The 14917-nt window shown below is 47.9% G+C and overlaps 1 protein-coding gene across 1 annotated transcript; it reads left to right on the top strand.

Moving 5' to 3' along the window:
* Nucleotides 1-1563: 1563 nt before the first annotated feature.
* Nucleotides 1564-14466, top strand: disp3 (dispatched RND transporter family member 3). Its single transcript, XM_076038991.1, has 20 exons — nt 1564-2523; nt 3182-3401; nt 3575-3711; nt 3818-3952; nt 4653-4813; nt 5121-5260; nt 5358-5449; nt 5580-5744; nt 6609-6770; nt 6856-6990; nt 7075-7211; nt 7324-7493; nt 7615-7745; nt 9969-10153; nt 10266-10392; nt 10793-10938; nt 11088-11247; nt 11381-11494; nt 11627-11799; nt 12649-14466. Exons 1-20 carry the CDS (start codon nt 1608-1610, stop codon nt 13003-13005), a joined length of 3963 nt encoding a protein of 1320 aa, XP_075895106.1. The 5' UTR covers nt 1564-1607; the 3' UTR covers nt 13006-14466.
* Nucleotides 14467-14917: the final 451 nt, after the last annotated feature.

Raw genomic sequence — 14917 nt, 5'->3', positions numbered from 1 at the left:
GCCTCATTTGCTGTAAACGCCTCACCGTATCCTCCATGTGTCTTTCAGATAGGATCGCTGGCGTAATCAGTCATGCAGTGATGGGGGAGATGATTGTGGGTGAAAACAGATTGCGTTTGTTGTTCTGAAAAGGAGAAAGGAGGGCGGAGAGAAGAAACACAGTTCTCATTTGAAATAGCAACCACTGATCTCTGCGGGGATACAGTCCCGTAAACTGCTGCCTGTAAATCATTTTTTTTTTCTCTCTCTCCCATTATCATAAAAATGCGATGATAAAGGAATATAATTAGATAGTTTTGATGAGGCTGCACATATTTGCCCGCGCTCACGCTTTGAAACTAAACTTCACCAGCGCCACAAAAATGAGTTTGTCCTCTAAAAACAAGGGCAAATTCATGCTGCGTGGGCAGATGTTCACCCGTTAAAAGGTGTGCTTGCTAACAGGGTGTGAGGAGATGAAGTGGTGGTTGAAAAACTGAAGTGATGCGTGGATGAAAAAAGACCAAAAGCTCAAAACGAGGCACCTTTCTGGTGCTGAAAAGCAGCATTGTGTTAACGGGCTCTCTTATCTGTCCGTCATTGAGGAGAAATACATCACAGAGCCTCATTAGCACCTGTGAGTCCTGCGGACAGAGGAACTCTCAGCGTGACAGAATCTGTAGAGTCAGGGCTAACAGCGTCGTGGCCATGAAACATAACCATTTTCAGGCCCCCAGTGGTGATTTTTTTTGTTTTCCTGCTGCAGGCATGAGCAGTTCCTCCTTTAGCGTAGCAGTGAAGTACAGTTCTCTCATTTTAAAAGCACAAAACAAAGAAACCGCCTATAAATCACCAATCTCACCGCAGGGATCGACAAATCTTTGCCAATGCTGAGGGCCTTTTTTTGTGTGCGAGTATTGATTCATAAGCTAACATTTGTTTGCTCTGATTTATATCGGCCTCTCACTCCGGCTACAGAGAAGCCGTGTTATTCATACTTGCAAAAATCATCCTCTTGCCCGGCCGACCTTTAGAGGGATGATGAATCGCCTCGGTTACAGGGTTCACCGCAACCTGAATGCAAATCACCGGCCACCGACACCACGAGTCAAAGGTGGCCTGTCATAAACGGCGATAAGTCCTCTCCCATTCTGCGGCCCGGCCTAATATCCCATTCACTCCTCTTGTCAGTAATTAGACAAGTGAGATGATTTAATTTGCCGCAGAGCGGTCGTCCGCCACTGTGGCTGCTGATCCAGAAGCACCGCCGGCAGCAGCTCCTCCCGTCCCTCCTGACGGCTCGGGCCGAGGAGAATCAAATCTCAGAATTTAACCCTCCCGCCCGCTGCGCCTGTGATCCGCATCTCAAAGCAGCAGCCGGAGAAACCGTTTTCCCCGTAGCCTCCCTGGGAGAGGAAAAGGTCGGCCGCCAGGAGCTGCAGCCAGCTGCTGTGGGTCACGGCTAATTCTCTCGTCCTTGCCTTGCCGGGCTGAAACTTCAGGAGTTACCTTGGTCTTCACATCAAACGCCGTCTTCCATCTGTTCCGCGCTCCTGGAGTGGAGGAAACAGAGATTTAAGTGGGCCATAATCTCACTGCTGCTGTTTGTGTCCCTGACAGGTGGCGGCATGGACGTGGAGGACGAGGCGCTGCTGTTCCAGCCCAATTGGGGGGGGGAGGAAGGCGAGGAGGAAGATGAGGATGAGGATGTAGGAGCCAGGCGGAGCTGCTCCACGGGGGAGGGGGAGGCGTCCGGGCCCTGGAGGGCGGTGGGGTGGGTCTACACTCGGCCCGCGGCCAGCGGGGTGGTCCTGGGGGCGGCGGTGCTGGTGCCGTGCGCCCTGTTTGCCTACATGCTCCTCTACTGCCCTCCCCTGGACATCGACCTGTCCTACAGTGCCTTCGAGGTTCACAGCCACTTCTCGGCCGAGCGCTTCGACGCCCTCGCCATCGCCGTCAAGTCCGAGCTGGGCTCCTGGGACCGACGCCGGCGGGACCTGGACTTGCAGGAGCTCTTGGCGGGGGAGCTGAGCAGGCGCAGGGCTGAAGGTCCGAGGCCCCTCGCTCCTCCTGATCAGAGGAGGGGCGCACCTGCAGGGCCGGATGAAAGGGCCGATTCAGCCCGGGGCGAGACGGAGCAGCGCCAGAGGCTCAGAGCGACGGAGGTCGAGGGGAGACCACCGCGAGGGAACTCCTCTCTCCCGCCCGCCAGGAAGCGCAGGTCCGCTCCAGACTACTACGTGCAGAGCCAGGCCATGTGGAGGATCGAGCTGGTGTTCGTCGCTCAGGGGGAGGATGGAGGTGGCGAGGGCAACATCTTCACCCCGGAGCGCCTGCGGACCATCCACCATGTGGAGCGGCTGCTCATGCAGCAGCCGCAGTTCCAGCAGTTCTGCTGGAAGCCGCTGGAGATGCTGAGGGACCTGCCGCTGGGGCCGTCCTACTGCTCGCCGCCCAGCTCGCTGCTGTCCTACCTCTACCCCAGCGAGAGAGCGGGGAAGATCTACTACGACGGCATGGGCCCGGATCTGGCCGACATTCAGGGTGAGTCGGCAGAGCCGGCGAAAGTTTTCACATTTTGTACTAAAGTAAAAGTACAGATACTTGTGTAAAAAAATAAAATAAAACACTGTGTTAAAAGTCAAAGCATTTATTTAACTCATTTACCTAAGTAAAGGTATAGTTTAGAATGTGCACTTCTGTAAAAGGTCAAATGTTTTTGGTATTAATGAAACAAAGCATTAAAAGCATTTGTTATAAGTCTCCCTCTAAAATAGAATCCTCTATTATTTTTTAACTACACAGCAGCAGAGGTCAGACAGCCTCACTTCAAGCAACAACTAAAAATAATATGTGAATTACTTTTAACAAAATTTGTATCCTTTACACACTTTTAAACACCAAAGTAACAAGCATGTTTTCCAGTGTAAGGAGTAGAAATATACACTTTTGTGTGCGGAAATGTAGGAAGTAAAAGCAAACAGTTGTCTCATGTATTATATAATTCAAATTGTAATAATTGTAATAAATAAAACAGACACCAGAAAAATCGACTTAAGTACAGAAACTAAATATTTGTACGTTGTTACTTCCCACCTCTGTGAGTCAGTGGGAGAAAATGAAAAAGGCAGAATGCGGAGCAGCTGCAGACTCAGACTTGTCTTTGTGTGTTGCCCCCTCCGCCTCCTCCCCTCCCCTGCAGGTTCGCTGAGTCTGGCCATCACCCACCCACAGTTCTACTGGTACGTGGATGAGACGCTTTCCCCTGAGCGTCTGTCCTCCTCCCTCCTACGCAGTGAGATTCACTTCGGATCTCCGCTGCCGTCCTTCTACTCCCTGCAGGACCGGGCTGACGAGCAGCGAGCTCGCTTCAAAGACTTTGTGGTTCAGTATACAGACATCCTGGCCAAGCAGTCCACCAGGTCAGGATGAACAGCTGGCTCTGCTTATATGTCAATGGCGGGCTGTGCATTTCACGTCGTACTTATTCCTCCCTGAATTGATGCACCTCATAATACCATCAATTGCTGTATGTCTACTACGGTCTCCACAGCTGAGGTCAGATCTCTTTCTCTCTCCTCCTCACTCGCTCCAGCCAGGTGAAGGTGCTGTACGGCGGCACGGAGCTGTTTGACAACGAGGTGAGACACACTTTCCACAACGACATGATGTTGGCCGTCATCAGCGGTGCCTGCATCACGCTGCTCGTCTTCGTCCTCACCTCCTTCTCTGGTAGGACCTGCACCTCATTCATCCTCATAGCTTCCTTTGTATGTGTCTTTTTGCAGTGTTTGGAATCGTGTGAGTGTTGACAAGTGTCCTTGTTCTCCCTTGACAGTGTTTCTGACTTTCTTTGGACTCGCGAGCATCGGACTGAGCTGCCTCATGGCTCTTTTCTTATACCATGTTGTGTTCGGCGTGAGGTACCTGGGCATCCTGAATGGAGTGGCGGCTTTTGTTATCATTGGCATTGGTAAGGGGGAGTGCACCAGTGGGGAAATTACACTAAGTCATTATTTGGTTTTGTTGTTGAAGTGTGGTTCTTCACTTCCATGCCTAATGCATAATGCAGACGGAGTTTAGAAAACGTATTTAAATCAAGGAAAGGAAAATGTCAGCAAAAAAAATGTCTTACAAAAACATGTAATGTGTCATATTAGCTTTTAAATCCCTATTTCTCCGTCAGAACCTTAGCTTCAGTCTTATTCTCTTTGACATGTCTATGTACAGCTGCGCTTATGTAATAAGAACTTTGTGCCTGAAACTGCTTCAATGGGGTGACTCATCTAACATGTCGCGCAGGGTGACTATAAATGGGGCCATTTCTAAAGTTTGCAATGCATCAGATTGTGGTGAAAGTACACTGCATTTGAAGAAAAAACACCACATCTTCGGCTGTGTTTAATAATGCAGGTGTAGCACGGCAGCATGTGAGGTGACCTTAGAAAGGGAATTACACCTCAGAGGAGAGAATAATCCCCCTGCAGGCAGCTCGATCAATTAATATATGTAAATCTTCCAGTGGCTCGTCTAACTGCGGAATACAAGTAAACAAAGCTGTTTGCAAAATGTCAGTCTCCCTCTCGAAGGCGTGAAAACACCTGTGCACTTGTGCTCCGAGGCAGAGTGCGAGCTAAAGCCCCCGCCCCCTTTGCTCCCTCACCGCTCCGCAGGGGTGGATGACGTGTTCGTGTTCATCAGCACCTTCAGACAGGCCTCCCATCTGCGACAGCCGCGGCGCCGCATGATCTATACCATCAAAACAGCCGGCCGAGCCACTTTCCTCACCTCCTTCACCACCGCAGCTGCCTACGCTGCCAACACCTTCTCTCAGGTAATCACGGAAAAAAGTCTTGATGAGATCTGTGCGGAAAGTCCACATGGGCTGACGAAGCTTCTAATCAGTGTGCGAAATACACGGGGGGGGGCCAGAGGTCAAATCGATCGGTGTGTTTGGTGCTGTTCAGACTGAGACGCATCTGTCCAAATGCGATATGAAACTACCTCCCGACTGTGGTTTTGCAAAAAATGTGTCCCTTGCTTCTTCTAACGCCTTCTTATTTTCCATCAGATGAGCACATATTGAACGCCCTGACAGGTCCTCTCTGCTGTGTTCCCCCTTTGTCCAAACTGACACTTAGATCCCAGCCGTGCATGACTTTGGCCTGTTCATGGCCCTCATCGTCAGCTGCTGCTGGCTCTGGGTGTCCGTGCTGATGCCAGCTGCGCTGTGTGTGTGGACCGAGTGTGTGGAGCCCCGAGAGCACACCTGGATGAGCCGGTGAGGCGCCGCTTCCTCCCTGCCCTTCACTCTTTAGGCCGTGCCGCCGTTATCTCCGTCCTTGCACGCCAACGGTAAATCTCTGCCTCCCCCGTAGCTGGAAGCTCTTCTGGGGCCTGTCAGCCAGTCACGGGCCTCTGTCGGACGAGGACGACGACGTGGCGCTTCTGTCAGTGGAGCTGGAGCCAGGTGAGATTATTATCTCCCCCACAGCATTGTGTGAATAGTGGGGGGGGGATCGGGAGGGTTGGCAGAAGGGATTGAGCTCGGGCTATAAAAGACAGGAGCCACTGATACCCGGGTCTTTGTCTCGAACCAGGCTCGGCTGACACAGACGGGGACACGGCCATTTTATCGCTGTCGGTGGAGACGTCGGCGTCCGCTCCGGGGCAGCGGCATGTGGGTGTGGTGAGCACAAATCTCCAGTGGGCCCTCAAGCACTGGGTAGCCGAGCCGGTGGTGGAGAGACGGAAAGCCGTTCTGGGTGAGGATTGCGATCGTCTCTTGAAAGCAAACGGGAATTGAGAGAACGGAAACATCCCCGATTTCAAAAATCAACCGTTATATTTGAGCAATATCTCTGAGTGTCGAGGAGTAACGAGTTACATAATCAAACATAGTTTTAGTCAAAAATCAGTTATATTACAGTTACTTATGGAATTATTTATGATTACAATTTTAATCACATCTGACTAACTTTTTCCAAAAAAGGCTGGGTTCTTTGTTTAACATTATTTTGAAGTTGCTTTGCATGGTTTTCTTGTACACTGGCTTGGCACGAGCACCGTCTTCTTCTGTTTCCCTCCACAGACGAAAGTTTGATCTGAAAAATTAGGTTATGCTGCCCTGATTTTGTATATCAGAATAATGTCACAGTGAAAATTGGTACTGAAGTTAGACCTTGTCATGGTTGTTATTTGTTGTTGTCGTTGTTTAGAGTGCTGCTGGAAGCTCAACACTGACAGGTCTAAACAGTTGCCAAATCTTTTTGAAAAGTAATCAAAATGTCTTTAAAAGGAATTAGTTACATTACTATTCTAAAGTAACTGAAATAGATACACTGCTATTACATTTTTAAAAGGGTAACTTGTCATTGTAACCACTTATACTTTTCAAAGTAATTTTTCCAACACTGCTGAATAATGTTCAGATCAAACCTTTAAAAAAAAAAATCAAAAAGTCCTGTGAGGATTTATGGTCCATTAGAGGACTATGATGTTGTCACCCTCCAACTCATCATGAAGGGCTGGAATTGATCCTCCCTGCTGGTGCTGCCCTCAGCTGCTCTGTCTCCTCCATCACACCTTCCTCCCTCACCCTATTCATCACCCTCCCCCTGTCAACCCAGGCGCCTTCCTGCTACTGCTGTTCTTGTCTGCTGGCTGCTGCAGCCTCCTGAGGCCGGCCACTCATGCACCCATCCTCTTCCGCCAGGACACCAACCTCCAGACCCTGCTGGCTCTGAGGAGCAACCTCAGCGGTCAGGGTATCTCCTGCCCCATGTGCTCAGGTGCGCACCTTCAAACCTTCCCACCTTCCCATATTCTCCTTGTCTTGGCCCAGTGTTTATTTTCTTCACGTGTTGCATCCAGCAGGTGTTTTCATGGAGAAGCCACACCCTCTGTACACCCACACGTCCTCGTTTAAGTTCTCCACACATCCGCAAAGCCCGGGCGCCTCCAACGTCCATCGCAGCTCGGTTAGACCAGATTCAAGCACCAATGAAACGGGTAAAACAATCAGCGCTCATAAACCTCCCACTTTGTCTTTATCATCTTTACTCCTTTTGATATGCTGCCCCTTTTTTTGTGAAGTCTCTTTACTCACAGTCTACATATCAAAGTTGGACCTGGGAACGTCGACTACTCTCTACCGCTTCTCCCTGAACACCAGCGTGCCCTCGCCATGGAAAGCGTGCAGCACGGATCCCCAGGAGGTGCCGTCCTTTCAGGTTAGCGAGTCGAAAGCAATCACCTTTCAAGGTTCCTTGTGAACGTTCTGTCTCCCGTCTGTTCTGTCCGTCACTAAAGCTGCCTGTAACAAATCTTGTTTCATCTGGATAGGCTTATAATCGTCCCTGCAGCAATTACACCTCGAGAATGACAGTGTGTGTTTCCCATGTGTACCACCCGTACCCCAGCTGGATGATCACGTCCGCCCCATGTGACCCCCGTCACGGCTGGACGCCAGAGTTCACCTTCTTTGCCGCGTTGTCTCCGCAGCAACACAGCAGGTGAAAAGCGCAGAGGGGGGAAAATTTGGAGGGCGACTGGGGGGTTGGATTTTGTGTCACCTTAGCTCTGCGACCCCCCCAAATCCGCCCCCCCCTTTTTTTTTTCTTTTTTTCTTTTTAGGAAACTGTTCTTTGCTCAGCGCCGCCTGAGACCTCACCCCAGCCGAGTGTGTGTCAGCCCTCCTGGCTGCAGCATCAGTTCTGGGCCCGACGGACCGTCGCAGGGCACCTTTTACACTCCACCGCCTGGTGGTGAGTGACCTGGGGGTCAGGAATCATTCGCGGAAGAAGGCAGTCTTTATGTAGATTTTTTTTATATAGCACTATTCATACAGGTCAATGCAGCATGTACTGCTTTATACAGAAGGGAGCAAGAATATAAACGTTTAAAGCTGCAAGCGGCATTCAAGGCTTGCTGTGTCTGTCGACGCCTGCCGACTCCTGCTGAGTGAGCCAGAGTGGTAGAATGCAAAATCTCAGTCTGAAAATTGAAAAATCGACAAACTGCAGGATGCTGTTTTTTTCCGGAGGAAAAAAAAAATACAAAAAATACTCTGAACAGCCTGAAAGTCACCGAAATGGCCATCCTACGTTAGTTTAGCATGAGACAGAGTCTCAATCTCAACATGTCCAAAAATTGAAAGATCCACATACTTTGGTATGTCATTTTTTTCTGGGGCAACAAAAAAAATATTTTAAACCACCCAAAACTCACCAAAATGACCCCCTTAGTTTAGCATGAGACATAGTGGTAGAATGCAATATCTCAACATGCCCGAAAATTGACAAATTGACATAGTACAAAATACACAATACATTGTATGTCGGTTTTTTCTTTGGGGCAAAAAAAAATAAATACTCTTAACACCTAGCCAGTCACCGAAATGACCATCCAGTGATAATTTATCATGAGAAAGGCTGGTAGAATTCAAAATTTTAACACGTCGGAAAATTGAAAAATACATTTTTTTGCAGGGGGAAAAAAACACTAAACACTATGAAACTCACCGAAAAGACTGCCTGAGTTAGTTTAGCATTTCATAGAATTTCTGTGGGAGTTCAAGGCAGCTCCCACAACAGCAAGATATCTGCGTTCTCCTGCTGTAAGGATTTTGGCTCAGCTTGCCTTTTTTTATTTTGTTTTGTTATTTGTACTTACACGTCAAGAACCAAAGTTCAGTGAAAACACATTAGGAGAGAGAAAGAGGAAGTGAGGAAAACAAACAGAATTGAAAAGCCCCCGGGCACAATGACTGAGCTGAGCTCCCAGTTGAAATGCACCTCTGTCTGCCAGAGACTATATGACAAGTGTGGACTATTATGCAGCCCTTCTAGTTTATGTGATGTCATAGAATTATTAGTAAATTGTAAACTTTACACAGACAAACACATTAAGTGTTAGTTCCATGACTGTCGCTCGTTCCTAGGCGAAAGTATGGCCATCGCTCAATCATGTATGTACCACGACTTTGAGGGGCCAGAAAACCAAAACTGCCAGAATCTCGCAACTCATTTGACCCACTTTTAATCATCAAGGTCTTATGTACGAAATGTAGGGCTTGATAAGAAGAACACATGGGTTTTTGTCCCATGTCTCTGCGACCTTCCTAGTGGCCATGTAAGTGTCTTTGGGTCTCTGTATGGAGCAAATTTTGGCATTTTCTCTTCATGTTATGACATTTTTCACCAATTCTGACCTGCTTTCCAAATTTTGTGAGTTTGGGAGTATGGCACAAAGGTTGAGTTAGGGCAACAGGACTTGTTTTTGTGATCTTGAAGATGTTTTTGCCTCTCGTGCAAAAGGCTTCTTCAGTTCTGAAAAGGGGTTGGATAATATCTGGGTCTCTCCAAACCCTATTCAGAACTGAAGAAGCCTTTTGGATGAGAGGCAAAAACATCTTCAAGATCACAAGAATAAGTCCAGTTGCCCTAACTCAGCCCTTCTACCTTAAGATGACCTGGATGACTGAGAACCTTCACAGGCACATTTTGGAGTATGATAAGTGGGTCACAATGGGGTTTGAACACGTGGCGGAATGATAATAATAAACATATAGACAATAGACCTGCTCTGTTCCAGAACTGCTCTTTCGCTGGGTCTGTCCCTAATAAGAAAACAGTTACAACATGTCAATTAACATTATTGACATCATTAAAATCACACACAAAAGAAGACCATATAAGAACATTAAAATACACAGTAACAGTGACATTAAGGAGTCAAGTGCAGAGTTCAACCAGTTCAACCTTTAACCTGTCAGGAAAAACATGTCTTTATTTTATGTGTGTGCGCCATTCATTCTCACAACAGAGCCAGAAATAGAGGGGAAGCAGCTGCACGACTCCGTGTATAAATACAGCCTGCGAGAGGGTTATTACAGCAGCGCTCAGCATGTACACATATTCCAACTCTGTGTAAATAAATGCCTTGAAGTGATTTTTTTTCTCCCCCTTTCTTTGATTCTATTTTCACAGATCCTTCATCTGCGGCCAACGCTAAGCCGTCCAAGACGTTTGGCTTCAACCCTTGCAGTGGCGGTGTGTGCGGCCGCCCGGCAGTGCGCCCTCTGGTCGACACTGGGGCCATGGTTTTTGTCGTCTTTGGCATCCTGGGAGTGAACCGAACCGAGCGCAGGGACAACCATGTCATTGGAGATATGGTGAGGCCCCAACCCCCCTGCTTGCACCCACGCAGCTGATATACTGTGACAAGCCAAGCGGAAGTCGGGATGCTGTCGTCGTCGTTGACATGGTGTTGAACTCTCTTCAAAGGGCAGCGTCATACTGGACCCGGACTTCGATGTGTTGCAGGAAATGGGCCATCTTTGCAAAATCTGTAAAGCCATTAGTGCCAACAAGCAGCTGGTGAAGCCAGGAGGAGCGCAGTGCTTGCCTTCAGGTAACTCCCCAACAAAGGATTAAGGCTTCTTAGTTGCATTGAGCAACGGTTCAGTTTATTTACCAGCAACATAACGGCTTGATTGTTATTTAAAACAAAAATGCAAATGAAACTACCACAGGGTGATTAATGTTCTGCTTATTTCAGTTAAGAAAAAATTGTACGATTGGATTATGTGGTCGGTTGTTTTGTCGTTCGGTTGATAAAAAAAAGTAATTACCTCAGAAAAATAAGAGCAGAATAATGAAAAAAAAAAAAAAAAATCAAAATGAAAATAATCTACAAATGCACCTGGAGACTCTTGCACAGAATAAAAGTAGTTATACAAAGAGCTGAACAACAAATGTAATCCTCTGCTGTCGAAGCGTGAACCTGTTGTATTTCCCTCTTGTCCCTGCAGGTAATAAACTCTCCTCTGTTCTGCCTCTGCTCCATCCTGAGTGTCACTCCCTCCCGGAACCCAACCTTCTCCCGGGCCAGCTGTCCCATGGTGCAGTGGGACTACACGGCGGCAAAGTCCGCTGGCTGTCAATGGCGTTTGAGTCGGTGAGTCACACCAATTTTTGAGCCTTTCACGCCGCACGTGCTCTGACTCTGGAGTGCCCTCCAGATCTTTCATTCCAAACATGTAAACCGTCTGTTCAGTTCAACTTCTCCTTCCTGTCTTTCTTTCTTTTTCTTTTTTTTTTTAACAGACCACATACAAGGGGAAATCCTCCTTCCAGACCTACTCCGACTTCCTCCAGTGGGAAAACTTCATCCAGGAGCAGCTCGCCTCCCTCCCGCAGTCCTCGGCACTGCAGCGGGGCTTCCAGACCTGCGAGCACTGGAAGCAGATCTTCATGGAAATCATAGGCAAGCGAGACGACTCCTCATGTTTTACTGTGCAGCGGGTGTAGCGGGAGAATGAAGCAGCAGCTGCAAGTAAAAACATCTAACAATAATAATAATAGTAGTAATAATAAAACGCTGTATGACGTGCTTGTAGGTGTGGAGAGCGCCCTCTGGAGTCTGCTGCTCTCTCTGGCCATCTGTGTGGCAGCTGTGTCCGTGTTCACCGCCCATCCTCTGCTGCTGCTGCCAGTGCTCTCGACAATTCTAGGTAAGCGCGCCGCGAGGCCGTTTATTTGGAAGTGACACTCAGAAATCCTCCGCCTGGACGAAGATGAAGGTCGGACTCATGGGGTCAAGATTTGCGTCTTTAATTTGGAGCTTTTTTTGGCCCTGGCTGCAGGAGTGATCTGCCTGGTGGTTGCCATCATGTACTGGCTGGGCTGGGAGATGGGAGCGGTGGAGGCCATCTCCTTGTCCATACTGGTGGGCTCCTCGGTGGATTACTGTCTTCACCTGGTGGAGGGATACCTGCTGGCCGGGGAGAGCATCCGGTCCTCGCCCGATCACAACTCGGTCAGGGAGTATAGACTTGTGTAACTAACTGTCCTTGTGAGTGATTTGCAGGGGTGGCAAAGGTATTCTGATTCTGTACTTAACTAAAAGTACACATACTTGTGTACAAAGAATACTCTGGTAAAAGTAAAAGTACTGATTCGACTCCTTTACTCAAGTAAAAGTAAGAAAGTGCAGGTAATGTAAATGAAATGTATTTAAGTCATTTCATTGTAACATTAGTTGATAATTTTGCAAAAATGAAAAAGTTGATCTGGACAGTCTGGACTGAACTGACCAGAGGGTCTTGATGAGCATCTGGATCATTTATAACAGCTTTGCTACTCTTGACGGTATAGTTTTGTTTTTGTTTTTTTCAACTGCAACACACCCAAAATGTAATTAGTAATAGTTACGACCAGTCAGCCATTACTGGTTGTTTACACTCTTGATTAATCTACATTTTTACTTTTCTCCATACTGAAAATGTACTGAACATTGACTGCGAAGCCAAGGTACTCTAAAATAATCTCCCTCTAAAATATGATCCAATTTTATATTAACCTACACAACAGCAGATTACACTACAGAGTATATACTATAATATATTAAGTGAATTACTTTTAACCAAATTTGTATCATTTACACACAAAAATACGGAGCAAGTTTTTCCAATTTAAGAAGTAGAACAGTACAGATATTTGTGTACAAATGTAAGGTGTTAAATGTAAAAAAAAAAATAAAAAATACTCAAGTGAAGTACAGATACCTGAAAATACTGTACAGTAAAAAAAAAAAATTGTTAATTCACACGTGGCAATTTATGAAAACACGCTAGGCATTTTAATTTGTAACGCCTCTTCTCTCCAGGAGGCCGGGGCCGAGAGGCGGCGGCGCAGCCTGGAGGCAGTGGACCAGGTGGGCGTGGCCATCCTGTCCAGCGCCGTCACCACTGTCATCTCCACGGTGCCGCTCTTCTTCTGCGTCATCGTGCCTTTCGCCAAGTTCGGCCAGATCGTGGCCATCAACACCGCCGTGTCCATCCTGTTCACCCTCACTGCCACTGTGGCCATGCTGGCGTGCGTGGGCCCCGCCCACTTTCGGCGCCCCCCGGGGGCCGTCCTGAAAGCCGCCTTGGCTGTGGCGGCGGCCGCATCCGTGGGAGCGGCCGCCTGCTGGGCGGCAGGGCGCCTGGGAGCGCTGGCCTGGCGCTCGGTCAGAGCATGAATCCGAGCGGCCAGCCAACTTTACAATGATGATGTCAGTCAGAGGAATTTCTCTGGAATTTCTCTGGAAAAATAAAGATAAAATAGCACTGCATGTCCCTCCCCACGCTCAGGAGGAACTGATCAGTACATGATCGTCTACTATTCTACAGCACAAAGATGTCAGAGTGTAATAGGGCACAGTGACACTCGCTATTTGTCATCATTATTGATTCATTAAAGACATTGTTCTCACTCGTGTTTGCCAGCCGATTGGAAGAATTCCTCCGACTGGATATGGTGTAAACTCTCTTTTGTGACTCAGAGTGGTGGGATGACCCGATGTGATAACTTGATGAGTCAGATATGTTGCTTCTGTTTGGTTTATTCTGTTTTATATTTGTTGATCCGACATCCCCCTCAGCCCGGAGGCGTGGATGATTTCGCTGTTCTGCTGGGAAACTCTGGCTGAGTCACCGTTTTCGCTGTAACCTATTGAGCTGTCGAAAAGCAACTGACTGTTCCGTGACCCGCTGTTGTGAACACCGTCGAGGTGCCGCGCTCTGACGTCCGTGAAGATTGGTGTTGCCGTTTGACGTCAGTCAAAGCCCTGGTTTTGTGAAACATCCCATTTCCGTTCGCAAAGTTCCCGCACACTTGGATGTTTAACGGCCGCATTTCTGACCAATGATGTCTCACAGCTGGCCGGATTAAAAGTGTGTGCACGGACTTATTAAATGTTACAAAGCTGTCGTGACATGTTCTGAACCGGCCTTCTGATGCCTGATGAGTTTGACGTCAAGACTTCATCACTAAAGCACGAAAAATGTTCTTGTACATAGGAAAGTATTACGGGAAGGAGTGTCCGAATCGTGAAATTATATTGCAAGGGATAAAAGTTACGTTACGTTATATTTTTCTGGCGCAGATGTTGATAGAGAGGCTGTACATTTTGGACAAGCAATTAGCTTGAAATTACCCAAGAGGTCGTTGCCCAAGAGTATATCAGCAATGACCAGCGGGTGAACCGCCACCTCCTTGCGCAACCAGAACACACTTTTTCAAAATACACATATTTTTACCCACAAGCGGCGCAATGTTTTACTTCATCTCTGTCACAGACAACACGGCGCCGCTTCACGTCCAATCACGTCCTCGTCCATCCCGCCGGACCGAGCTCTCTATTTTTGTCCTCGGCGTCAGTTGAGCGAGTCCTGCAGGTGTAACCTCCGCACGCCCTCCGACACACTCCAAGGCACTCTCTCACTGTACGCAGCCCTGCTCTCAGACAGTTTAGACAGCACTCACTCCCTCCTCGGCGCCGGCTGCGGCTCCTGCTCCGGCCCGCCCCCTCCGCCGAGGTGTGGGCCATTTGTCAAACCGCGCATTACTCTCTCCATTGTGGCAAGGCCACTATATTTTTCACTGGCGTGTGAGTGTGCATTATTTGTGGATATGGAATAAAAACGTGTTCAAAAAGCCTCTTTTCCTCCTTCTTCTTCTTCTTCGTTGTCGGCGAGTTTTCTTTTTGTAAAGATATTTAATCACAAATGCTGACATACATATATAAATGTATCCAAAGAAACAAACTATTAAAAAAAAAACATAACAAGCCAGCAGGGGCGACACGGTGGCGCAGTGGTTAGCCCTGCCGCCTCACAGCAAGAAGGTCGTGGGTTTGATTCCGGGCCGTGACCCTGAGCTCAGGAAGAAGCGGGTGTGGAAAATGAATGAATGAATGAACAAAGACAACAACAAAAGGTTTACCAGCACCGGTGAACATCCACCTCGTTAACTAGACTGAATATTAAAGCTTTCAAATACCCGATTTATTCTGATAGCTTTCTTATTTGTACAATCTTGAATTGTAGCATTGTATTGATGCAGCTCTTCCGCGGTGAGAGCTCAGCGCAGCTGTCTCGCTTGTGCATTGT

This window comes from Nelusetta ayraudi, unplaced genomic scaffold (genome assembly GCF_046127955.1).
Source record: "Nelusetta ayraudi isolate G7.1 ecotype Tasmania unplaced genomic scaffold, CSIRO-AGI_Nayr_v1 ptg000058l, whole genome shotgun sequence".
NCBI lineage: Eukaryota > Metazoa > Chordata > Actinopteri > Tetraodontiformes > Monacanthidae > Nelusetta > Nelusetta ayraudi.
This window is presented reverse-complemented; position numbering and strand designations above follow the sequence as displayed.